The sequence below is a fragment of the Pteronotus mesoamericanus genome, unplaced genomic scaffold (genome assembly GCF_021234165.1).
Source record: "Pteronotus mesoamericanus isolate MK-2021 breed Mesoamerican mustached bat unplaced genomic scaffold, CSHL_Meso_final contig_1018, whole genome shotgun sequence".
Classification (NCBI taxonomy): domain Eukaryota; kingdom Metazoa; phylum Chordata; class Mammalia; order Chiroptera; family Mormoopidae; genus Pteronotus; species Pteronotus mesoamericanus.
Genome location: NW_026555002.1, coordinates 3,481,631 through 3,505,664, shown reverse-complemented (window position 1 = coordinate 3,505,664; position 24,034 = coordinate 3,481,631). Strand labels below are relative to the sequence as shown.

At 54.3% G+C, this 24,034-nt stretch overlaps 2 protein-coding genes across 2 annotated transcripts in view; both read left to right on the top strand.

Moving 5' to 3' along the window:
- The window catches only part of SNORC (secondary ossification center associated regulator of chondrocyte maturation), a 252,871-nt gene that overhangs the window by 147,472 nt on the left and 81,365 nt on the right, over positions 1 to 24,034 (top strand). The window lies entirely within an intron of this gene.
- The window catches only part of INPP5D (inositol polyphosphate-5-phosphatase D), a 58,999-nt gene continuing 52,739 nt past the window's right edge, over positions 17,775 to 24,034 (top strand). Inside the window, exons 1-3 of the mRNA XM_054570792.1 lie at positions 17,775 to 17,907; positions 20,188 to 20,359; positions 23,006 to 23,146. Coding sequence (XP_054426767.1) covers positions 17,775 to 17,907; positions 20,188 to 20,359; positions 23,006 to 23,146 — 446 coding nt within the window. The remainder of the gene's footprint in view (positions 17,908 to 20,187; positions 20,360 to 23,005; positions 23,147 to 24,034) is intronic.

Genomic DNA, 24,034 nt, shown 5'->3' with positions numbered 1-24,034 from the left:
ACCTAATGTCACTTGACATCCACCAAGTCCCCACTTTGTCACATTACCAGACATTATCAGTGTGTGTGATTTTCATCAAACAGTGGCTAAAATATACAACCTCAGTACTTTATGTTGCATTCCTCTCATTGGAAATGAGGATAAGCGTATTTTCATATGTGCATTGGTCATTTATATTTCTTTACCTGTGAATTGTCTATTTATATTCTTTGTCAGTTTTTCCCCCTTTTTAAAAATCTGATTTCATAAAAGCTCTTCTTGTGTTTTGCATATTAATTTTTTTGGTTACTTATGCTATAAATATTTTCTCCCAGTCTGTCACTGTTAAAAAGATTTATTTATGGTTCATTTGTCACGTGGAAGTTGACAACTTTTCTCTAGTCGAGTGTTTCCATTTATGGCTCCTGGGTTTTGAGAGCCACTCATCTCAGTATTGTTTATCCAGGGAAAATATCCGTTTTCCTAGCCATGCCAGATATTTCACATTAAACAGCCTATCCTCCAGTTTGTAAGGTGCCCTAAAAATTACAGTTGGACTATTTATTAAGATTTTATTTATTTGCTTTTATTTTTAAAGATTTTATTTATTTATTTTTAGAGAGAGAGGGGAAGGGAGGGAGAAGGAGAGGGAGCGAAACGTCAATCAGTTAGTTGCCTCTCATGTGCACCCCGAGCGGGAATCAACCCCACAACCCAGGCACATGACCGAGCTGGGAATCGAAACAGCCAACTTTTGCTTTGCGGGATGGCTTCTAACCCACTCAGCCACAGAGGTCAGGACTACAGTGAAATTTTTATGTAATTATGATGAATTTACGGATTCAGTGGAAGATCACTCACACCCTTACAGCGCTGAGCCCTTCTAATGGGGAATGGGGCACTGCTGCCAATTTATACAGATGCTCTTCTGTATGTCTTACATTTTCTCCATACAGTTCTTTTTTCAAATTTTTATTTATTGATTTTTTTAGCAGGGGAGAAGGAGAGAGAGAGAGACATCGATTTGTTGTTCACTCATTTATGCATTCATTGGTTAGTTCTTGCATGTGCCCTGACTGGGGATTGACCCCACAACGTTGGTGTATGGGGACAATGCTCTAACCAACTAAGCTACCCCGCCAGGGCTCCATGTCATTCTTGCATCTGCCCTGTTCCTGGGTGCTGAGCCCTTTTGGCGACTTTGGCAAATACAACTCACGACGTTCTCCAATTGTCTTGTGTTGGTGTCTAGGAAAGTCACCAATGGTATTTGGAGGTGCTCTTATCTTTCTGAATTATCTCACCAGTTTTCACTGTTTTTTAAATGTATTCTTCTGGCTTCTTTGGCTACATGACCTTGTGGTCTGCAAGTAATGATAGATGTGCTGCTGCTTCTCAATGCGACGGACCTGGGAGGGGGCTGTGCTGGTCTGCTCCGCGCCGGCTGGGGCCGCGGCACGTGATGCGGCACGTGATGCGCCCCGTGGCGCTTGCGCTCGTTGTCTCGTTTCTGATGCCGAGGGAGCATCTGCTCCGCACGGAGGATGCCCATCCAAGGCAAGGAGTAGAGTGAGCACACCAGGGGGCGTGCATCCACCAAATGGCGCCCGCCCTGGAACGGCAGGGTGGCTGGGACGCGGGCAAGGAGAGCCAGGAAGCCCGTGCCCAGGGCAGGGCCCTCTCTCCGACCTAGCCCGTTGCTCCAGATCGTCGAGCTCTGTTTTGTCTTGGCTCTTGTCGCCTCACATATCTGAGATGCCCCCCAGCTTGGTGGTAGCCACGCACTGGTGAGCCCGCCTCCTGGATCCTAAGCTGAGTCACTGATGTGAGTGAGAGGGAGAACCCGACAGTGCCAGAAACCTATGTCCAGGCCGACATGGCGTGTTCTCATCCCAGCCCGTGTTCTGTCATGTGGCTCCCCCCACCAAGAAATCGTGGAAAACATCACAAAACGCTTTAGTGAAATCTTTGTATATTATATCAAAGATCACAAATATGTAGCCCCTGTGTTGGATTTGGTGTTCCGTTTGCCTGACATGTGTTTTTAAAAACCATCAACCAATTAAAAGCATTTCTTAAAACTTAGTGCTTTTACATAATATTCTGAATTTTCAGCTTCCTTTGAAAAATTTGAACATCTGGTAACCTCAGACCTATATGACCCCATGGTGACGTGACAGAGTTGAGTGGAAGCCTCCGCCCTTCAATGAGGCATCTCTCTTCAATGTGCCACAGTTCCCACCTCTCCCTACTGCCTCGCTCCCATCCCATTCCCCTGGCTTACACCAGCGGCCTGGCCTCTGGGAGCAACTGAGCCCTGATCTCAATCATGTGCAACAAATGATCCAATTCACTAGCCTGGCAAATGCACATTGACCTTCTCCTATGCCAATAAAATGTAAAAAAACAAAACAAAAAACAGGTGCACCTGACTTGGTCTGTTCCCAGTGAACTCCTGCTGGTTCCTAAGATGGCTGTTTGCTTTGGCACATCTTACAGACCACACTCTTAGCAGCCTGACCTGGAATCCTGCCTGGGGTGCGCACGATGCCCCCTGAACTGTGAACTGCAGAGGAACGAGGGCACCCATTGTGGAAACCACAGCTTCCTGGGTGCCCTCCACCAGCCGGCTCCTCTGCTTTATGCCTCCCCTAGCTGTATGTACCCCGTGGCTGAGCTCCCTCCCCCGGACTTCTCCTCCCAGGGACAAGGCCTGGATCCTGCAGAGCAGGTAGAGGCTTTCCCCTTTGCTGCCTGGGGTTTCAGTCCCATGAGAGCAGTGCCTTTATCGCTTCCTCAGAGTGGCAGGAGCCTGTGAACGGCGACTTTCGGTTCCTGTGCAGGCCACGTGTTTCCCAGAAGCCGCCCGTCCACTCCTGGTAACCTGAACTGCGCCTCTCTCCCTGGAAGTCTAGGGGGAGTCTTGGGGAGCTGGGCCACTCGCATACGTCACGCTATTTTGCCAGCCAGAACACTTGGCCATCGTCCCTTTTTAGCTTCTCGTAATCTCAGACAATGCCACCTACCCGTGAAGGTGGGCTGGAAGCTTCCCATTTCAATCTAGGCTTTTGTTATCTCTAAGTGAAAAAAGTGTTTCTCCTAACTGAACAGCAACCCCGTCCACATTTCCCCCAGTGAATCATTAACCATCTTGCGTCAACGGAATATTTTCCTGACCGGCGTTGCTTCTAGAGGTTAGGGTCAGGCATAGAGAAAGGCGCGGGGACAGGAGGAGACCTGTGAGAACTGGAGGGGTGACGGTGCCCAGATGGTACATGTTTTGACAACGAGTTCCCTAGGGAAGAGGACGAGGCCTGATTTGCTGTGGTTGCCAATTTCTGCGGCATAAATACTCTCACCAAAGCCCCAACCACGGTGGCCACGTTTACGAACCAGCACTTGGTGTTCCGGGAAAACTGGGTTTTGAGCCAGTGCAGGTTGGCTGAAGCTGGCGTGAGCCAGCAGCAGCAGCAGCAGGGTGTGCTGGCCTGGGTGCTGTGAACTCACCCCTGCGGCCACCCCGGGGAGGCCCGCGGGCCACGGGGATGGTAGGTGTCTTTATTAGAGACTCTGGTGGCTCATTAACAGTCAGACAGATTAATAATCACTTCTGTTTTACTTAGAGGCCTTTAAATCCCCAACCCATTACTTCGGAGTTATTTTAATTCCGTTTTTCTCATCCCTTTTATCACATTTGGAGAGGGTTTTTGTTTGTTTGTTTGTTTGTTTGTTTGTTTTCATACCTGACTCTTCTACTTAATTTTCCAGTCCTCGGAGCATCAATGTTTTTACTTGGAAAAATAAGAGTTGCTAATACATTAGCATATTCAACACACAGCTGGTGCTCTGTGAAGATATGGCTCTTCCTGACTGAGAGCCACGCCCCAGACTTACATGAGCTCATTTAAGCTCCTGGCAGAGTAGGTCTTAGGGTCTTCATTCATGGCCAAGGAAATCGGCTTGGCCTTAGAGAGTCAAATACCATATTCCAGGTCGCACAGCTCATGGGCGGTGGAGCTAAAATTTGAAGTTATAGCCGACACGGGGTTTTAAAAAGTTAGTAGCAAGCACAAAAAAATCTGAGATTTTTACCTTCCCTTGAATATTCTGACATTCTGACAATCCCAGGCCTAGGTCACTCCATGGGGATAACACTATAGCGAAGTGGAGACGGACCCCTTTTAAGGGACAGTTCTCCACCGCGCCACAGTTTCCACCCCTCCCTAGTGTCTCACACCCTGTCTGCTCCGCTCGCCAGGCTTCAGACTTTGTGCTTATATTTATGGACGACGCTGCTTCCTAACCAGATGCGCCTCCGCCTCCCCAGCCTCTCCTCCACTCTTAACCAAGGAAAAAACTGAGACACAGAAGATTTTGGTAATTCAGGTCCGGTCACACAGGTCACAACAAAGAGAAGAACTCGTCTTTTGCAGCTGGGCCACATGAGCAAAGCCACAGCACATCCTCGCTGTGAAGCAAGGTCTTCGCAGACTCTTTGAATCCCTCGCTCCCCACCCCCCTGCCCCGTGCCCTGGCAGAGCCCTCCCTTTATTAGGCAACCGTTTGAGTGATGTCTTTCTATTTGAATATGTTCTTTTAAAATGTTTATTACTGTTTTGTGTATGCGCATTTTTAATTCACTGAAGTGATTTCATAGCTTTCATTCCTTTTCTACTTTCTGCATCAAAGGATCTTTCAAAGGTCCTCCCGCGTTGCTGCGTACACACCAAGTCTTTGTTTCTGGCTGCCGCATAACAGCACCCTAGTACACCTCAAGCGCACGTTACTTGTCCGCCGTCCTACCTGTCCACTGGCCAGTCCTGGGCCCCCAGTTCCCTCCGGACCCCTGGCACCGCAAATTTGTGATGAGCGTCCATGTAGATGGCCTCATGAGGCACATGGCCAGGGTGACATTGCTGGGTCATAGGGTATACGTGTATTTAATTTCTCTAAATTGTGTCTGATTGCCCAGCAGAATGGGTGCACTGGTCTACATTCTTGGTATTCTCAATAAAACACAGACATTAAGGGAGGAATGGAGGGACAGTTTTTAAATATATAAATCCATTATATATTTAATGGGCGGACCAACCGAAATTTAGGTCCGGTTGTTTGGATGCTCCGAAAATATTCGTCTTTTCATCCATTCATCCTCAACATGCTTGTAAATACATGATGTATTTGGTCGCCTAAGTGCTGGGCTTCGCGTGTGCCCAGTCTCATTTAGGGCTCCTTTTATCCCCGCTCCCTGGCTCAGAGACTCACTGGACCAGAGGCCCAGCTACCGGGCAAGGCTAGGGACTGGTCTGCATGGAATTTGAGGCAGGATGAAGGCTGACCCCTGGGTTGCGGGGGGGACGGGGCAGAGGCATGTGGTAGTGGTCCTCCTGCACAGCCACGTTTGGGGAGGGGGAGGAAGAGGAAGCTAAGGACTTCAAGCCTGGTCAAATCTGATCAATTTCTCCATAAAGTGGGGGCTCCAGATTCTTTGCGTTGGTGATTCTTTGCTGCTGGGTTGAGGGCTTGAGGGTAAATCCTTGGAACAGCTGGTGAGGGAAGGCTCGAGATGGAAAAGTAAGAGGATTGATTTGGGAGTTGACCATCACAGATGAAGTTCTTCCAGAAGCAGACCCTGAACCTGGGTACCAGTAATTCACTAAAGGAAGACCTCCAGGAGAGCCAGTCAGAGAGAGAGGGTTGCAGGATAGGGAAGGGGAGGGGTCAAGCTAAGGTGAATTTTCAGGGAAAGCCTCAGACCCAGCCTGGCCCTCCGAGGAGCTCTGAAGTGTGACTCTACCTTAGGATTCCTCCCGCACTGAGGGGAGGAGCTGGGCTCCCGCACCTGCCCTCCAGGTCCCAGCGGAGGCCCGGCTGGGCCCAGGGAACACAGCTCTCCCCTGCCTCTCCTGGACCTCTGACGAGTCAGGCAGCTCCAGTGCCCAAGGGAACCACCCAGGTTACAGGTCTGAGGCTTCAGGGAGAAGCACAGAGCCCCCAGAGGACAGAGGGCTGGGATCACAGAGCAACAGGGGGATTTAGAGGAACTGGGCGGGACACCAACAACATTCCATATAAGGACCTGACTTCAACCACAGACGTGTATTAACACCCACACTTTGCACGCTGCTGCTGCTCCCTCTGCCCCCTCTGCCTGCCGCGGTGTTTCCCCTCTCTCTGCCGAGCCGACTGCCCCTGCCCCTTGCCTCTCAGCTTAAGTGTTGCCTCTCCGACACAAAATTCCCTGACCCACCAGGCTAAGTCCCCTTGCACAATAACCTCCCAAGGCATTGTCTTCCCCACTCAGCCTCTGCACCTTGTAATTGTTTATTTCACTGCTCATTGTCTTATGTCTTGTTTCTTGGCTAGACTGTGGGCAAGGCCTGGGTGTGTGTGGGCCCCTGCTGAGTGCCGGTGGCCGAGCCCCCGGTGGGGCGCATGGTGAGAGGCTAGTGACTAGTAGCCGCGTGGGGGCTGCCTGCTGGCTTGGTGAGCCCCCGCTCTGGTTTCCTCCGGCCCAGCGCGGGTACAGAAGGCGGATTGGGGCGTTGGCCCCGGATCGTGGCTTTGACAGGCAGGGCCTACAGAAGTACAGGGACAGGAGGGTGCCATGGGGACAGAATCTCTGGGGGCCACAAGGGGGTTCGGGCTTGTCAGAAAGAGAGCAGGGCCCAGCAGTCCTGTGCAGAGGAGGGCAGAGAGGAAGGGCGGCCTCTGTGAGACTAGAGAACACGCGTGCTGGGAGTGGGGACACGGAACTCGAAGCTTTGTCCCTTGGGGTGAGTCCTGGTGATAAAACAAGTTATAGGACACTGGACGAGTTACCTAATGTCTTGAAACTTCAGCTTCCTCATGGGTGAATGGGGATAATGATGTCATATGGTTTCAACAAGAAGAAGACTCAGGAAAAGTTCATCCTTCCCTTGAAATTTGTATTTGTCAGTGTTTGCTATGCAACAAGCACTCAAAAGCCTCAGGACCTGGCAACAACAGATGTTTATTTTCCTCTCCTGGGGCTGCAGGTCGCTGTGGCTGGCTGGTCTGGGCGGGGCTCTCCTGGACTCCAGGTTTCCAGTCAAGTCCAGGTCCGCTCCTCATGCCTTTATTCTGGAACAGCTGGAGGGTCCCAGGGCAGATCACAGAGGCCCGGGAGGGGCAAGCAGAAACCACAATATGCTCATTAAGCCAGGCATTTAGAACTGGCACCTTTGCCCACATTGCACTGGTCAAAGCAAGTCACATGGCCAAGCCCATAGTCAGTGGTACAAAGATGTGAATTCTTCACACTTGAGTGCAAGATGTTGCAAGGAGCCAGGATGAGGGTGTGGCTGCGAATTCCCAGGCCCCGCTCTGCCACAGCCTCCTTCCCCCCTCCAGGCTCCTGTTGATGCAGGTTCTCCGACAAAGTGCAGGAACCTTCTCCGGAGTTGGCTGACAACCTCACTGCCGTGACGCATCGGTTCTGGCTGTCGGCTGTGACTCTACTCACAATGTATCCATCTCCTCCCGTGTCCTCATGGTGGACTTGAGGTCCCCAGATGAGACTTCCACTGTCTAAACACCCAGACCACATGCTGGCAGGCAGAGCGCTGTCATGCCCAGCCCCCTGGCAGTGACAGCGGTGACACCACCGCCAGCAACCTCAAACTGCTGTCATTTCAATACCAGCAAGAGGTGTGAATTTCCCAGGCTCCTGCCTGCAGCTCCTTTGATGTGAGAGGTTCAAAGCCTTTGATAAGCTGTTCAGGCTTTTGAGGAAAGCTCAGGACTTACTCCCACTGCGCAGGTATTGGGGAGTGAACAGCAGAGGTTTGGGGCTTCACGAGCTCGGCATCCCACGGCATCCCAGCTGACAGGCGACAGAGCAAACAAGCCCATGGGAGGTGACCTGGCATCGAGGTTTCCCCAGTGGAGAGTGAAGCCGGCAGGCCTGCCGGGGCTGCTGGCTCTGTTGGGGGCTGGGGCAGGGGGTGATGGCAAGGATGGGCTTCCGCTCTGAGCATCTGGGAGGAATATGGATTTAGAAATGAGTACGAGGCCCACGCCAAGTCGTTCTGGGAAGGCTGCCCAAAACAGGCAAGCAGGGAGCCGAAGAACCCAGTTTCCAGAAGTGGGGGCAGAGGGGGACACGGTAGGCGGGAGACCCCAGCCTGCCGGCAGAGTGTAAGGCAGAGCCACCCTCCGGGGCCAGGTCCGCCGGACCTGAGGGAAAGGGCCCCGCGGGCAGCCGGCCCGGGGCTTGGGGCACTGGCGGCCCCAGTGACATCCGGTGGCGGCAGCGGTGGCCGGAGCGGCTTGGCAGTTTCCACTCTTCCTTTAAGTTCCGTGCTTCTCCCGGAGCTGCCACATCGCTCCCTTGTGCACAAATAAGACTCCGAATGAAGCTGGTGTCCTCTTTTACTCTCTTCAAGCCCCCAGACATGTGGTTTTGGGACAGACCGGCAGAGGCAAATGCCAGCCTCTCCGCTGTCACCACCGGCCCCCATGGCTCAGAGGGCAGGCCAGCTGCCTCCTGGGATGTGAGCTTTTCCCACTTGCTGGGTATCATGCTGCCGCCCCCGCCCCCTGAGCTGCTGGGCGCCTGACTCTTGGGGAGAATCTCTGACCACCTCGTTCCAACTGAGCTGGCGGCTGCCGTGCCTGGTGGCCCTCCTCCTGTCTAGCTGGAAAGTTGTGGGTCCCCACCCTCACATCCTCTTTCTTACCTTGAAACATCCCCCGAGTTTTTACTCTTCTGACAATGACCACCCAGGACAGCTGCTCTATGCCTCTGAGACTCGGCTTCCTCATCTGTGCAATGGAGCTACAGCGCCCAGCGGTGATATCAGCTATAATATAAATAAGATTACGTACCTAACGCAGCTGGCCCAGTTCCAGTTTCTACCACTTGAGGAGCAGGGTCCTCAGCTGGGAAGAGCAGAGAGGTTCCACCAGGAGACCCCTGAGAGGGACCTCCCCTGCCCCAGCACAGGACACAGCGAGAACTGTGTTCTTGCCACTGTGACCTGTCTTCTGTCCCGAGGGATGGGTTCATGGGACAGGTCACTGCTTCAGAACAAGATCTGAGGAAAGATGGAAGCCCCAGTCACCTGCACATGGACAGGCCTCCCTCGCCACCCCTCCTCTGCCCACTGAATGCCACTCACAGCTCCCAGCCTTCGGCTGTGAACCCACAGCTCCAGCGCCCTGCAGCCAGGCTGCCAAAAAGCGGCCCCTTCAGAAGGTCCCGCGAATGCTTCTGGGACAGCCCGAAAGACCCCTCGGTGTGCCCACCCCAGAAGCTACATCCAGTTCAGGGGCCCAGGAAGAGAGCAGAGGCGGCGTCAGCATCTACTGCTGTCCCCAGCCCACTGCCACTCTCCCAGGCTCCCCCTCCTCCGAGTCACAGAACGGAGCCTGCCCTCTTGTCCGTGGACGGCACATTTGCAGGAGCCCGGTCCCGCCGTGCCGCTGCCCAGGGGCACCTGACTTCCGCCCCAGGCTGTGTTGCCGCGGCGGCTGGTGCTGGCCCCGCTCTGGCCTGTCCCCAGGGCGTGCCCGTCCACCCAGAGGTTGCGCCCGCCTTGCGGCTGGTTATGGGGCTGCCGCCGCTGCCTCACCTGCTCTCCCTCATGCTCGAGACTCTGCAATTGTCTCCGTTCTTCCTACGCCAGTGTCATTACAGTTGTCTGAGCCCCAACGATTTTTCCAAGCTGTTATTTTTGTAAAGAAACCTCCACAAGGATGTAGACCAGGAATACTTCTGTATAATTGGGGAAAAAAAAAACCCCAAAAACCTGGTGCTTTTACACAAGACGCCTTTGAACCCCCTCCCCTCTGGGCGCTCACTCATGTGCATCTGACAGGCTCGGCTTCATAAGCTAATTTTTTAAAAACCTTTGTTATTACAACGTACAGCTCAAAAAAGGGTTTATGTGTGACCACCGTCCAGATTAAGGCCTGATTGTCTTTTTCTTTTTAACTTTTTATTTTGAAAATCATTTGAATTACAAAACGTTTTCAAAAATGACACGGAGAATCCCTGCAGCGCCTTCCCTCGCTGCCCCAGTCCGTGCGTTAGCAGGCTGCCTGTGCCGTGCCCTCCTGTTGTTATTATTATGTGATTTTGGATTAAGGGGGAGTTCGTGGCTGCCAATGCCCCGCTATCCCTGAATATTTCAATGAGTTTTTTTCCTAAATGGTGAGTACTCTCTGCTACATAACCACAGTTCACCCATCAAAGTCAGAAAACTAGCACTGATGAAATACTGTCATCTGACCCCTAGGCCCTGCCCAGATCTCTCCAATTGTCTTAATAATGCCCTTTATGGCAGCATGTAAACGTGCTACACAGGGCCCAGCAGAAGTGACGCCCCTGAGTGTGGGTGGCAGGGTACGTGACTGTCTCGCATGAGATGGACAGGAATTTGAACTTTTCCCCTAAAATGTCCTATGGAGTGCTTGCGTGTGATAATGTTATGTTCCAGAATCACGCGCTTATGATTTTATAATGAAAGATTTGGTATAGATTATCAGCTTATAAGAAAACTGGAAGCCGGGATCAGACGTTCCACGTAACTGTCCTGTCCCTTTAGCTGGGCTCGGCTCCTTGCCTTTCATGACCTCGCCATTCTTGAAGAGAATAGGCTCGTCATGTTGCAGGCCGTCCCTCAATCTGGGGGCTCCGGGGGTTTCCGCAGGACCGTGTGGGTCTCCCGCTCCCCCTCAGACTCCCTCTGCCACCAGCTGCAGTGTCCCCGGCGTCTGTCACTCCTGCCTGAATCAGTCAGGAACAGGACGGTTGCCAACGGTGACTGTTGCCATCACTCCTTCGACAGTTACTGCTGGCATTGACCGTGAGGAGGAGTTTTCCATCCCGCTTATTTACATCAGTGTAGACTCATGAGTTTATATTTTATTCAATGTATTATAATTATTTTTACTATTCATGTTGATGCTCCAATTGTGCCAGATGGTCCTTTCAACTGTCCTTGCTGCTGTCTCCAGGATCCTGTGTCCTTTCCCTGTGTCCTCACCCCTCTCTGAGCATTTCCTTACTTTCTGGGGCGACAGGTGTCCCTGATCCACATTACCGCTCTCCTGCCCGGGGGCCCTGGGATCCGCCGCGTCTCCGGGGAGCCTGGTCCTTTCAGCGGGGAGTGGCGTTTAGGCGTGCTCCTCGGACAAGTGCTGGGAAGTGTGTACGCACGCGCACGCTCATGCATCAGTGTTACCCTCGGACAGTAAAACCCTGAGTTCGCCCTGGAGCTTCCCCTGCCAACCCGATGCTGCAGACACTTCATTGAGGCCCAAGTCCTTTCTCTGGCCCTGAGAAGCGGCCTTGGCCCCAGTCCCCCGCTCTGCGGCTCTAGGGCCTGACGCTGGCGCTAAGGCCCCCCCCACCTCTTGCCCCAGCCACACCCACTGCTGGCCGGCCCCCTCTTCAGCCCTGGTCCCACAGCCCTTTTGGCCCTGGTTGCTTAAGGGGGAGCAGGGGAAGGAAGCAAACCAATAAGTATGTTTTAAAGAAACAGAGGAGAGGGGAAGGGGAAGAGCTGGTTCTAAGGAGACGTATTCTGGGATCCATTCGGCGCCATGAGGCAGAAGAGGGGTTTCTGGATCTGAGGCTGCCTCCCCACTACCATTGCTTATTAAAGGCAGAGGCCTGGGACCCTCCTCTCTGGCTCCCTTTCACTCACGGCCCCTCCCTGGCGCCTTAGCGAGCTGTCTGGCTGCCTGCTTTAATCCCAGCTCCATCCTGGCCCCTCTCCTTTCACTGGGCCTCCCAGTTCAGGCCCCAGACTGGGGTTACCCAGTGCCCCCAGCTTCCACCCAAGTCTTTCGGCACAAAATCCAAGGGGCATGGGGCGAGGTCCAGAGCACAGGCTACCCCTCCGCTTATCAGTGTGGCACTTCCGTGCGTGGGAGCCCTGGATCTGGGCCCCTGAGGCCCGGGCTGAGCCCAGCTCTGCCCTTGCTGCTGCTTCTGAGGCCTGCGACACCTCTCCAGCCCCCACGGAAAAATAGAAAAGAATGACACGAACCACCCCACAACTGTTCCTGCTGTTCTCTTCACAGAGACCAGGTGGTATTGTCACCCTGCTTTAGCCCTTTCTAGTGACTTTCTCATTGAACATGGAAAAATGCTTTGCTATAGTGGGGTAAAGAGGAGGGATTTTCCCCCTACTTCTTCATACTTGCCCATTATTTTTAAAATGTCCACACTGAGGGTACATGCTTTTCAATGTAAAGTGAAGGCTGGCAGACCCTCTGGGGGGGGGCAGGTTGCGCAGGGCCCCCCGCCCCCGCCGTGTGCCTGTGCCGGCTTCCTCCTACGGGGAGCTGCTTTCGGTTCCCATTTAGAGGCAGCGGACGGTGCTGTAGTTAAAATTACCCCTGGGAAACTTCAGCCTGCCCTGTGCTCCCGCCTCCCTGCCCTGCTCCCCACCTGCGGAGGGCATCTGAAGGTCACAGCCTGAGACCGTCTCTAGAAACACCCTTTCTCAGAGTGCACAGTCCTGGGTCTCCAACAGGCTGGATGATAAGCTGCGCTTTGCGCCAAAGATCCCCGGTGGGGGATTCTTCTCGACCCTCCAGGACTGGGGGTGGCCCTGTCCCCTTGCTCTGTGCCTTCCTCAGGAGCATTGTACCTGTGTGAGCTCAGGCGCCAAGCGGTAAGGAGAAGGGGCCCCGCCCTGCAGGGCCCAGGTTGGACACTCACGTCTCTGTCTCCTACAACTGTGCCACTGTGAGGTCCACGTTAGGTGACATGCCCAGGTGCCCAAACAGCGGCAGGGCCTGTCGGTGCTCCTGCAAGGGGTTTGGGGGACTAGACAAGGTCGAGCCAAGCAGGGTCCCTTTCCTTCCAGGGCTTGCAAGCTTGTGGGGTGGCAGGCACACCTGGGCTTGGTGGGAGCTGTCCGCAGGGCGTCCCTGGGAATGACCCTGCTGGAAAGCACCTGGAACCTTCCATAGACCTGGAGGTTTTAATGGGAGGCAGGAGAAGAGATGGGTATTTCGTTTCACAGCCTGCACTCGCCCCTGCCATGTTGTTTTCTGCCTGACTTTTGGTGATGAACGTAAGCTCACGTCCATTCTGCCGATCTCAGAAACCCCGGCGGGGTGCCTGCTCTGTGCCTGGCTCATTGTCAGTGGTGAACAGGCCGACTTCACTGGGAAATGCTGCTCTTTGCTTGTGAGCTGTGTGTGCTAGGTACGTGCTGGAGACAAGGAATTGGTTCCGCTGCGGGGAGGGTTGTCACAGAGCAGCGGTCACCTGGGGAGCGAGCGCCTGTGCCCCCACGGCTGGGCTCACGTTCTCAGTGAATGGCTAAGTTCTCAGGGCTTCCTTTTCTGTTTCAAAATCACTTGATAAATCTCTTCAGGAAGCCAGCGGCTGTGGAATGAGGAACAAAGTCTGGAGGCCACGACTTCCTAAGGATCAAGGGCGGCCCCTCCCTGGGCACACGCGTGGTCCCCCCTCCTGCTGTGAGTGCTGGCCGCCTGCAGAACAAACAGGTCCCCTTCTGTGGACTTGAAGGGCTGACTGACGGCTGTGTGCCCGGCCCCTCCTCTCTAGTGGGGCTTGGCGGTCAAGCCGCAGCCAGGTGAGGAGAGGGGCGCCCGGCTCCAGCGGCCGCAGCACCTGCTGGGCAGTCCTCTCCGGCTCCCACGCCCCCACCCCGGGGTCTGTCCCAGCGTTGCTAGCTCTGTGGTATGTCACCCCTCTTATTGGTCACCCTGCACCCCGTCCACTAAATTCTCCCCCAGTTCCCCAGTTTCACTGGACATCTGCTTCCTGCCAGGACCTGACTGTTCGATAAACATGACAACCTTCTTTTCAGACACTTTGCATTTTAAATTACTGAAAAGGCACTGCCTCTGAGCTCTGGTTGTGGGGAGGGGAGGGGTGCTCCCCTGCTACCTGCCCTCCCCTACGCTGTTTCTCTGCACCCTCAGCCCGTGACCCACGTAGAGTCCCCCTCCCCGGATGCAAACGCGGCAAGTCTGTCCAGCCGCTGCCTGCGGAGCCCCTCTGTCTGCCAGGTGCTGCGGCACCGCGGGGGACTAGCACGCTACAGGTGCACTCTCAGGTGGATATGACCTTGACCACGTCCCAAACCTATGGGACCCCGGGCTCCCACCAGCCTGAGGTCAGTGCCCTATCTGCCCGGAGGCCCCAGCTTCCGACTCTCAGCTCGGACTTGGCAGGCGGGGGAGGCCCCACGCAGGCGTAGATGCCCTGTGAGCAGGTGGCCTGCCTGGCACGCTCCTCGCCTTGCCCCACCCCCAGCTCCCAGCTCAGCCGGCTCGGGAGCTTCTGCTGTCCTGGCCACTCTGACCTTTTGCTCCTCCTGTCTTCTTCTAGAATGTGCTTTGAACATAGGTTCTCAAAGGAGTCTCTTTGACCTCTTCAAGTCTTAGTGCCTAGAACAAAGACTGCTGAGGACACCCTCGGGAACCGTTCCCCTGAGGAGACCCTACCTCGGAGACCCGAGGGGGCTCCCTGCCTTCCCCATTTCCGCTGTGTGTCTGTATGTCTGTGTGTCTGTGTGTCTGTGCTGCCTGTTGAGGCAGGCTGCTCCCTGCCAACCCACCTCTGCCCAGTGAGTCTTCGCTTCAGGTGGCGTCTGCCACCGCCACAGACCTGCCTCCTGCAGAGCGCCCTCGCTTTTCCTGGGTGCTTCCTCTCCGGAGCTGTGGGGGAGGTGCGGGCAGGTGTCCCTCCGCAGGCAGTGCCTCTGAGCGGCCGTCAGCGGTTTGCCTCTGCACCCCCAGCCTGGCCGCTGCACCGTCTGTGGGGTCTGGACTCAGCCCTCGCTCTCTCCCTCCTGGGAACCTGGGCCGCCCGTGCGTCCGGCAGCCTTGGTTGGCCGGGCCTGGCTCCCTGGCCTCGGTGCACAGGTCGAGTGCGAATAATCCCTGCCCGCTGGTCTTGCCAGCAGCACCCAGCACCCAGCACTGGCCTCCGGGCCCTCCCACCTAAGTGGATCTGTAGGGATTAGGTCAGTTTAACTTTATTTATTTTGGGGAGATTTGATTCATTTTAGAGTGTCCTGTTAGACTGTATGCTTAGTACACAGCATATGTCATCGGTTCTAGGACCCTTATTTTTTCGCGTTTCTGAAATCCAATGTGTCCACAGTTGATGTGTGGTTGTTGACATGTTCGCTTTCTAGCAGTCTCTTCACCGATTCGTCTCGGCACCGGCATCTGAAACTCCCCATCTGACGCGCCCTCTCACCCACGCGTTCCCCAGGCGTCCTCCGGCCGAGGACCCTTTTCCGGACCCACACATGAGCTGTTTGCCTTTGACTTTCTCTGATATCTTCAAATCCTTTTCCCATATGCCTAATGGCTGGTCATCGCCAGCTGCGCATTTGACAGGATGGCACTTTTATCACGACTGTGTAACTGAATCAAGTGTATTGATCTTGCGTCACTTAGAATTATTTTTGTTGTTCGGCTCATTTTTGGTCTTGAACCTGTTCCTTTGTAGAAGGCCTGGCTGAGCCTGCTCAGATATTTCTGGTTCAATAACGCCTGAAAGAGATTGCTTAACGTGGGCTTCGTGAAAACTAGGGAATTTATTTTTTAAAAAATGTTTTTAAAAACCTGTTCGTTAAACTCTGCAAATTCACTGAGGAGCTTAAGCCACACACTCAAGCGCACATGTGCACCCCCGCACACACAGGTTTACGCCTGTGTGCTGTGCATAGGAATGTGCAGACACACTTGGAGGGGAGCAGAGGCCCAGCGGGGAGCCCTGGGTCGAGCTGAGAGACCGCAGTGGGTTCGGGTTGAAGGCAAATGCACCCTCACTACCACTCGGCTTGACCGCCAGGAACAAGGGCCCAGGGGCAGGACTGAGTCACGGTCCACTCCCGGCTGTCTGGGCCTGCCCCAGTCTGGGCCACACCGCCTTCAGGCCACTTACCGGGAGCCCTGAGAGCTTCAGGCCCGGCACCACCCTGTCCTGCCGGGTCAGGCCCAACCGCACCGGAGCGGAAGGTGCCTCCTTGAGGGCAAATGAGACGAGATGGTCCAGCCACACTCAGCCCTGGACCCTGCGGGTCCACCAGTGCGGGGAGACTTGCTAACATCTGCCTATTGGCCTCCTTTCCTGCATATGAGGGGCAAGAGGGCAGCTGGTAGTCCTCAGGGAAACGGTTGGACTCCTGACCTCCAACTCCAAAGATGGCGCCTTCTCAAGTCATTTTTGAAATTTGTTTTTATTTATTGATTTTGAGAGAGATCAGCTTGTTGTTCCACTTGCCGATGCATTCACTGGGTGACTCTTGTATGTGCTCTGACCTGGGATTGAACCCACAACCTTGGTGTATGGGGATGACACTCTAACCAACTGACCTACCTGGCCAGGGCCTCTCAGCTCATTTAAAAATCACATGATTCTCATTGTCCTGATGGTGGTTATGATAACAGGGGTGCATCACAGGGGAGCGTTAGGACCGGGGCGCTGCGGTCCGTGAGGCCAGGGAAGCCCCACCCAGAGGAGGGCGCCCCGTGGGTGCGCATCCCCGTGCCCACACGCAGCCTGACCGATCCCCTGCTCCTGTCCAGCTGCCCCAGCCCATTGCCCACCTCCCCTCCCCCAGCCTGGTTGCATCTTCCTCCTGACCGATCCCCTGCTCCTGTCCAGCTGCCCCAGCCCATTGCCCACCTCCCCTCCCCCAGCCTGGTTGCATCTTCCTCCGCCACCCACGGCTGCAGCCCCGCTCACATCTTTTTGGCTGGATCAGGGACACCCTGCCTCACTGTCTCCCTTTGCCCTCTGTGCCCGTGGACAGGTGACAGTGCCATTCCTTGAGACAGGGAACATCACGGAGTGGCAGGGCAGGGTACGGGCCCACCGGGGGAAGACATAGGACACTGGGGCCAATTGGGTGGGGGCTGCAGGGAACAGCACCGAGGAGGATGTAAGTCTCCCGGGGCTTCTCCCGCCCACCTGCTGCCTGACAGCCCCTCCTGGGGAACCAGCAGGGGCGGGGCCTTGGAGCCTTTGGGCCTCAGAGCCCTGGGGCTTCAGGCAGGTTGAGACCCTGGGTGGGCGGTCTCCCCTACATAGAGCTTCCCCAAGAGGGGCTGGCTGCCCAGGAACCTCCTGGAACTTCCTGCCGAAGCCACAGACCCGGAGGAGTAACTGTCCCTGGGGCGTCTGCACAACCTGGGGGGTTCTCAATGATCTCCCGGCTGCTCCGTGATCAGCCACAGAGACGCTGATCAGGGAAGACTCCTGTGCTGACTCATTTTCTGAGCTTTGATAAAATAGCATTGTCGCAAATGAAAAGATACATACAAAACAAAAGCAAAACAATGGCTACGATAGACTTATCCTGTATTTAAAATAACTAAATTTTTTTGTGTGGGGGTGTCTCCCCCACCAGACACACACACGCACACACACAGAGTCTAGAACAATAGTCTAAACTATTGAAAATAAGTCTCAAGGTTGTGAGAGGACAGGTGATTTCTTTTTTAAAAAATTCTGTATGTTCCAGTTTTGCCATAATGAAAATATATTACTTGTATTTAAAAAACATGTTCGAAAGAAAAAAAAAAAAACCTTTCAAACTGTCCTACTTGTGCCTCTCGCCAGCTGTCCCTGGAGCCGCTGGCCACAGGGCGTGAGGCACAGGTGTGGCAGGCTGGCCTGACCAGGGCTTTTTCGGATGTGGTCACTCCCTGGCCCCCCCCCGCCCCGCCGTCTCTGCCCAGGTGGCCTCTGCAGTTGGGGCATGTCCCAGCCCGCTCAACCCTGCCTCGGGGGGGTCTGTCCTCAGGCGTCTGAAGGCGTCCCCATGAGGTTCTTCACCAAGCTGGACCAGCTCATCGAGTTTTACAAGAAGGAGAACATGGGCCTGGTGACCCACCTGCAGTACCCGGTGCCGCTGGAGGAGGAGGACCCGGGCGACGAACCAGAGGAGGAGACAGGTGGGCAGGCCACTGCCCCGGGGGGAGGGGCCTCTGGGACCCTGGTCTCTAAGCAGCACGGTGGTGGGGGAGAGGTCCTGGGGGGTTTCCCCCAGACAGGTGCTGGTAGATCAGGTGGGTCCGATGAGCAGAGGGAGCGAGAGCGTGACACAGCAGTGACGGTCAAGTTAGGACACAGCTCTGAGTCAGACGGACCGGGGTTGGCCATCCTGCCCCTCAGAGTCTTAGTGGAGAGGCCTTGGGTGAATCACTTAACCTCGCCTACCCGCAGACTTCTCTTAAAGAGACAGAAATACCATCTCCCTCTCACGGTGTCATCAAACGAGTCGATAGATACAGAGCCCAGGGCCTGGTACGCGCACCCAGCGCTCAATAAATACAGCTGCCATCATCTGCAGAATAATTAGCTGCATTTCACTGGGGAGAGAGTGAAGGAGGAGGAAACCCTTGCAGCTAACTGGAAGGGTGAGAAAGGTGTTTCTTTACATCCTTATTAAAAGAGAATGAAAGCTAGAGACCCTAAAAGCCTGTGAGAGGAGGCCCTGCCCCACAAGCTGCAGAGAGACCCAGGCCAACAGAACAGCATCCCGTGGGGAAGGCTATGCGGGTGGGAGCTCACCTGGGGAGACGGGGCGGGGGGTGGGGGGGGCAACCCCTGGCAGAGCCCTTCTTTTCCCCTTAGAAGTTCTCTTCCTAAAGGAAAAACCCAAGCTACAGAACAGAGTCCTTCAGTTTAGGAAGCCAGGACTCCTCCTGAATTCCAGGGCCTGCAAACCTCCCGGTCCCCAGGGTTGCCTCCAAGGGAGGGCAGGGCAGAGATGCTGGGGCCTCCGGCCTGTCCCCTCCCCCGCCTGTCCCTGGCAGCCACGTGCCGAGCGCCCTTTTCCTCCAGCTCCCCGAGCCTGGCTTGCGGGCCTCCGCCCTTCCTGGCGACCCACTTTGAGCGGTTGCACGGCAAGCTCGTTGCTGCCTCAGGCAGCCTCGTCAGCTCGGAGGAGAAGGCTGGGACCTGGCAGAGCGTTTGCAAAGGACCGCAGCTCGCAGGCTGAGAGGGGCCCAGGGAGGCCATGTCCCTGTTGTCCCCTCCAGCTGTGAAGTAGCCACAGCTGACATGTCCATGCGTGACTCCAGGGTCACTCACTGGGGCTGTGCCACAGCCATCCACCCCTAGTTGTCCCCAGGCACCCAGCTTCAGCCTTGACGCTGAGAGGCCACCTGCAGAAATGTCCTCCCCACACTCAGTCCTCACTGGCCGTACGGCCCCGGCTCAGCTTTTCTGCCTCTGAGGCTGGCCCTCGAGAGAGAGGCCCTGGGACCTCCTGCAAGAGCCAGAAAGAGAAACAAGCCTGCTAACCGCAGCTTCACTTCCCCAAATGAAGCTCAGGTGTTCTCAAGGCGCTGCCGCCCCCGTCCCCATGGGGCTCAGAACAGAGGCCACCCCCTCAGGAAACAAAGAGCGCCACCAGGAGAGGAAGTGAAGGGCTGGGCCTTTAAAGAGGTAGCTCCTTGGCGAAGGCCGTGGGCAGCCATTTGGTGCAGGAAGAGGCTCGGGCAGGAGGTCTTGGACCGAGGGGCTCGGGACCCTGGCCCATTCATGGTGTGTAGAGGATGGAAGTTCTCCTGAAGGTTAACAGCCAGGGTTTTACTTGCCAGGCCAAGTTCAAGTCATGTGTGTCCTATTCAGTTCCCTTGGCGAAGGAGGATCCCTCCGTTCCTTTTGTCTCTGAGGGTCTGGGGGGCAGGCGGAAGGAGGGCAGAGCCCCGAGAGAAAGCGGGGAAAGGGCAGCAAGGTAGGAGAGGGGTGAGCGGCGAGTCCGGCCCGCCTGGTCCCCACCCCGTTCCTCCGGTGCTGGGACCTGGGCCCCTCCCCGCCTGGTCCAGAGCCCCTGCTGTGGCCCTGAATGCTGGCCATCCTGCTGAGCCGCCCGAGGCTGCCGGCTCCACCCGCCCAAGGCCCGCAGCTCTGTCTGTCACGGCCATTGGCCCCCAAATGTCCGGTGTGTGCAGAGCACCTCAATGAGACAAGTGATACTAGGCCCCCGAGGCCAATGCCCACCAAGGCGAGGTCTCTGGCCTCAGTGCCCACCCCCCTGACCCCTGGTCTCATCAGGGGTACAGTGAGGGTGCAGATGGGGTCTGTACCTGGGTGCAGTGGCCTGGATTTTGCATGTCAGGCAAGGTCACTGCACAGAGGACCCAGGTGGCCCTCTCTGTAGGCAAGCAATCCGCAGAGAAGTTCAAGCTTAGCCCACGTGACATGCTTGCTCTTGTCTCGGTTAGAAAGTGTCCCGTCTCCACCTGAGCTGCCACCGAGAAACATCCCGCTTTCTGCCGGGCCATGCGAGGCCAAGGAGGCTCCTCTCTTGGGCGAGAATCCAAGAGCCACGGAGGGCAGCCGGCCCAGCCTCTCCGAGACGCTCTTTCAGCGGCTCCAGAGCATGGACACCAGCGGGTGAGTCCCCTCGGAGACACGTGGCTCAGTGGGCTGGGCATTGTCCTGCATGAGCAAAAAAAATGTCTATGGTTTGATTCCCGGTCAGGGCACATGCCCGGGTTGACGGTTCAGTTCCTGGTTGGGGCACATTAGAAAAGCAACCGATCGATGTTTCTCTCTCACACTGATGTTCCCCTCTCTCTTTCTCCTTCCCTTCCCCTCTCTCTAAAAATAAATAAATAAATAAAATTTAAAAAAAAGAGACCGGCGGGGGGACGGCCTGAATGGGCAGGAAGCTCCATGAGGGCAACCTGCCCCAGAGCCCAGCATGTAGAGCAGGCACTAACTATGTATGTGCTGGATGAATTCCTAAATTAGTACCCAGTGACTTCCATGCATTAATAATTTAGAAACATTTTTGTTTCTTTGTGAGCAAAAGGCCCCCCAGAGAATACCCTAATGTCAGGCTGCCCGCAGCAACGTCTCCCGCTTGGAAGATCAGTTTGAGGCGGCCAGGGCTGCTCACCTACCATTGGATCTGGCAAAAGACAAAGGAAATGCCTGCAGGTGCACACAAGCCACGCTGTTGCTAGGATACCTGGTGTTTTATATTTCCACCTGACACATCCTCTGATTCTTCCTCAGGCCCGCCAGGCTATATTCTCCCCACATCCTGAGTTTCTTGTGCTGTTTATCAATTGCCTAAATATCCGATGCTTTGACTCTGTTGATACACGATCATAATCATCCTGATAAGTGTACATAAGTAACAAAGGCGTATGACACTATTCCCTTCAGAGCCCGTTGCTGGTGTCCTGGAGTGTGCGTTTCTCTCCAGGCTTAGGCGCTAATCGCGTGACCTCCCGGGGGTGGTGGGCGGGGAGCCCGGCGGGGCCGGTGCCGCCATCCTCCAGTCCTCCCGCCTCTGCCACACCAACTGACTCCACCTCCTCTGCTCCCCTCCTCGCCGGGCACAGGGGTTCCCGTGGGCCCACAGCCCCGTGGGGCAGGACAGTGTGTGCAGCCTGACCTCTGTGCAGTGTCTTCGAGAGGTGTTGGGGGCGGCTGACTGTGTGAGAGCAGGGATGGCCTGCTCGCTCTGTCCGCTGACAAACAGCAGTCGACCCTTCCTGAAACGTCCCCTTGCAGTCCGGGACGAGCGACTGGTCCTGCCCTGTTCCCGTCTGGATCATGAAAAACGGAGACTCTTCCTTGTGTTTCACAGTTACTCTTTTTTGTTTGTAAAATTGTTTTGTACACAGAGGACCGCTTTTAGGTTCTTAAGTATAAGGCAACCTGCAGTCTTTTGTGCAGGTTAATTAAATTAATCGGTTGGGTCATAGCTAACACGAGACCACTGAGTCAAGTTAACCTCTGAACAGCAGGGTTTACATCTCAGGACAACACTTTTCTGCAACAAACATTTGAACAAATATAACTCCTGGTAACAAGGATTCGTGGTCTCAAAGTTGTAAATCAATAGTCCGTACAATGGTTAAAATACATATCTTAACAATAGAGAGAGATTTTTGTCCTTTTTAGTAAAATGGATTTAGGCAGAAACTGGGTTTTTATGATAATGAGACTCAGAATAAGTATCGATTAAACTTAAATGTTATGACAACTGGTACGTAATTGGTTGCTGACTTCTCGAACTAGATGAGCCAGAATACATTCCTTTCTAATCTTAAGAACAACTGCTTTTCATACTTTCAAGGATCCTACAAAAAAAACAAAAAAACAAAAACCAAAAACCAACCCGTGACCTCCAGTTTCAACTTGATTATCTGCCAAGGGTGGAACCAAGACTTTTAAGGCTTGTAATACTTTTTTGAACACAGGTAAAATCAACATCCTTGAGCCTCAATTTCCTCATTTGTGAAACAGGAATAATACTATCTGCCTCATAACAAGGATTTGGGGATAAAAGGAGAAACATAAAGTGCGTAGGATGTGATACTCAGGAAATATTTGCTGTGATTAATTTTTATTATTATAGGAACCAAGATTCAAAAGTTATCTAGAAAAATAAGTGCTGGGACATAGAACGTAGCAGTGTGATCGGACCTAGGGGCCAGCGCTGGTGCCGCACAGCCTGGGCTCTCCTCCGTGGGGCCACCGTGTGAGGTGCGCAGGTCCAGCCTGCAGTCCATGAAGGAGCCGGACCAGACTCAGGAGCGAGGCCGAGGGCAGGGGACCTGGGCCGCCGCTGCCATATTCCCAGGTCCCTTCTCTCACCACGGACACTTCCTTCCCCACGGAGCCTACAATGACTTGGAAGCGCTAGCGCAGGGCTCCAGGTGGCCTCTGGCTGTGAGTCCGCAGGTGGCCTGTAAGCTGGGACCATGTGCCATCTGTAGACTAGAGCCCCCGTAGCCCTCAGAGCCGGTGCTCAGGAATAAGTGAGGGAGGGGAGCAACTCGCGGGACGTTTTCCAAGCCTTTATGGGTGGGGTACGAGGCACCTTCCCTCGCGAGACCCGTTGATCGTGCTACCCCGCTTCCCGCCCTCTGGGGAGGCCCAGGGAACGGTGCGGGCACGCAGGTGTTTCCCCGAAGGACCTGTCGCAGCAGGAGACTCTGAGAATGCAGATTTCCTCTCCTTATTGTTGGTGTTTGTGGCCGAAGGACCAGGACAAGCCTGTTTCCATTTCTGTGTTTTCAGGCTTCCGGAAGAGCATCTGAAGGCCATCCAGGATTACTTAAGCACTCAGCTCGCCCTGGACGCCGAGTTCGTGAAGACGGGCTCCAGCGGCCTCCCTCATCTGAAGAAACTGACAGTGCTCCTGTGCAAGGAGGTCTACGGGTAAGGGGGGCGCGGGGGCGGAGGGAGGGGCCCAGGCAGGGGCGCTGGCTCGGTGGGGGCCGGTGCTCCCCGCCTGCTGAGATACCGCTGCGGTCCTCAGGGTACTCGGGCACTTGGCTGGCTTCCACAGCTCTGCGGCGGTTTCTAGGTTTTGTTTTCACGCAATTTGAACTATGGCCCTGCTTTTTTGTTTTTAAACTGAAGTTAATTGGAGGCCTGTCGCTATGGGAAGGGGGCAGGAGTTCCCGCCAACCTTTCACATTTGCACAGGATCCAGCAGTTAAGACTCTTGGGGCTGGTTTACCTTCTGGCAGAAGCCGGCACCTTTGACAAGTGCATCGGACACCCAGAGGGACTCAGTTAAAGTCAGCTTCTTTTCTGCCTGGCTGGTGCTGGCCCAAGGTGGCCAGTTTTTCCAAGCGAGCCAATTCACCAAGATTTCACTTTTTTAATGCTGAACGCATTGAATGACCAATTGGTAAAAATTCCAGTTTTGCTTAGATTTTAAAAATATTTTACATTTTAATTTTATTCACGTAAAAATTAATTTGAGGTTTAATTAATTTTAATTGTTAGACATGTAAAAATTCAGGCTGATCTGTTACCTGAAAAAATCAGCAGAGAATATTTTTAATACTTTCTTTAAAAGCTCGAAAAATAGAAAAGAACATTCAAAAACATCGGAAGGAAATCACAAGGAACCAAAGGAATCCCTTCATAAATAAAAGGTCAACATTTTGGTTGGAAAAAATTGCATTTCATATGGGGGAAGTTTTTTTGGACTATACTGGTTTGTATTTTATTACAGATTCAGCAGTTTCAAAATTCTCTTGTCAATTTCTCCAGTGCCACATCCATCTTAGTTTAGCAAACATGCAGGAAAAAAAA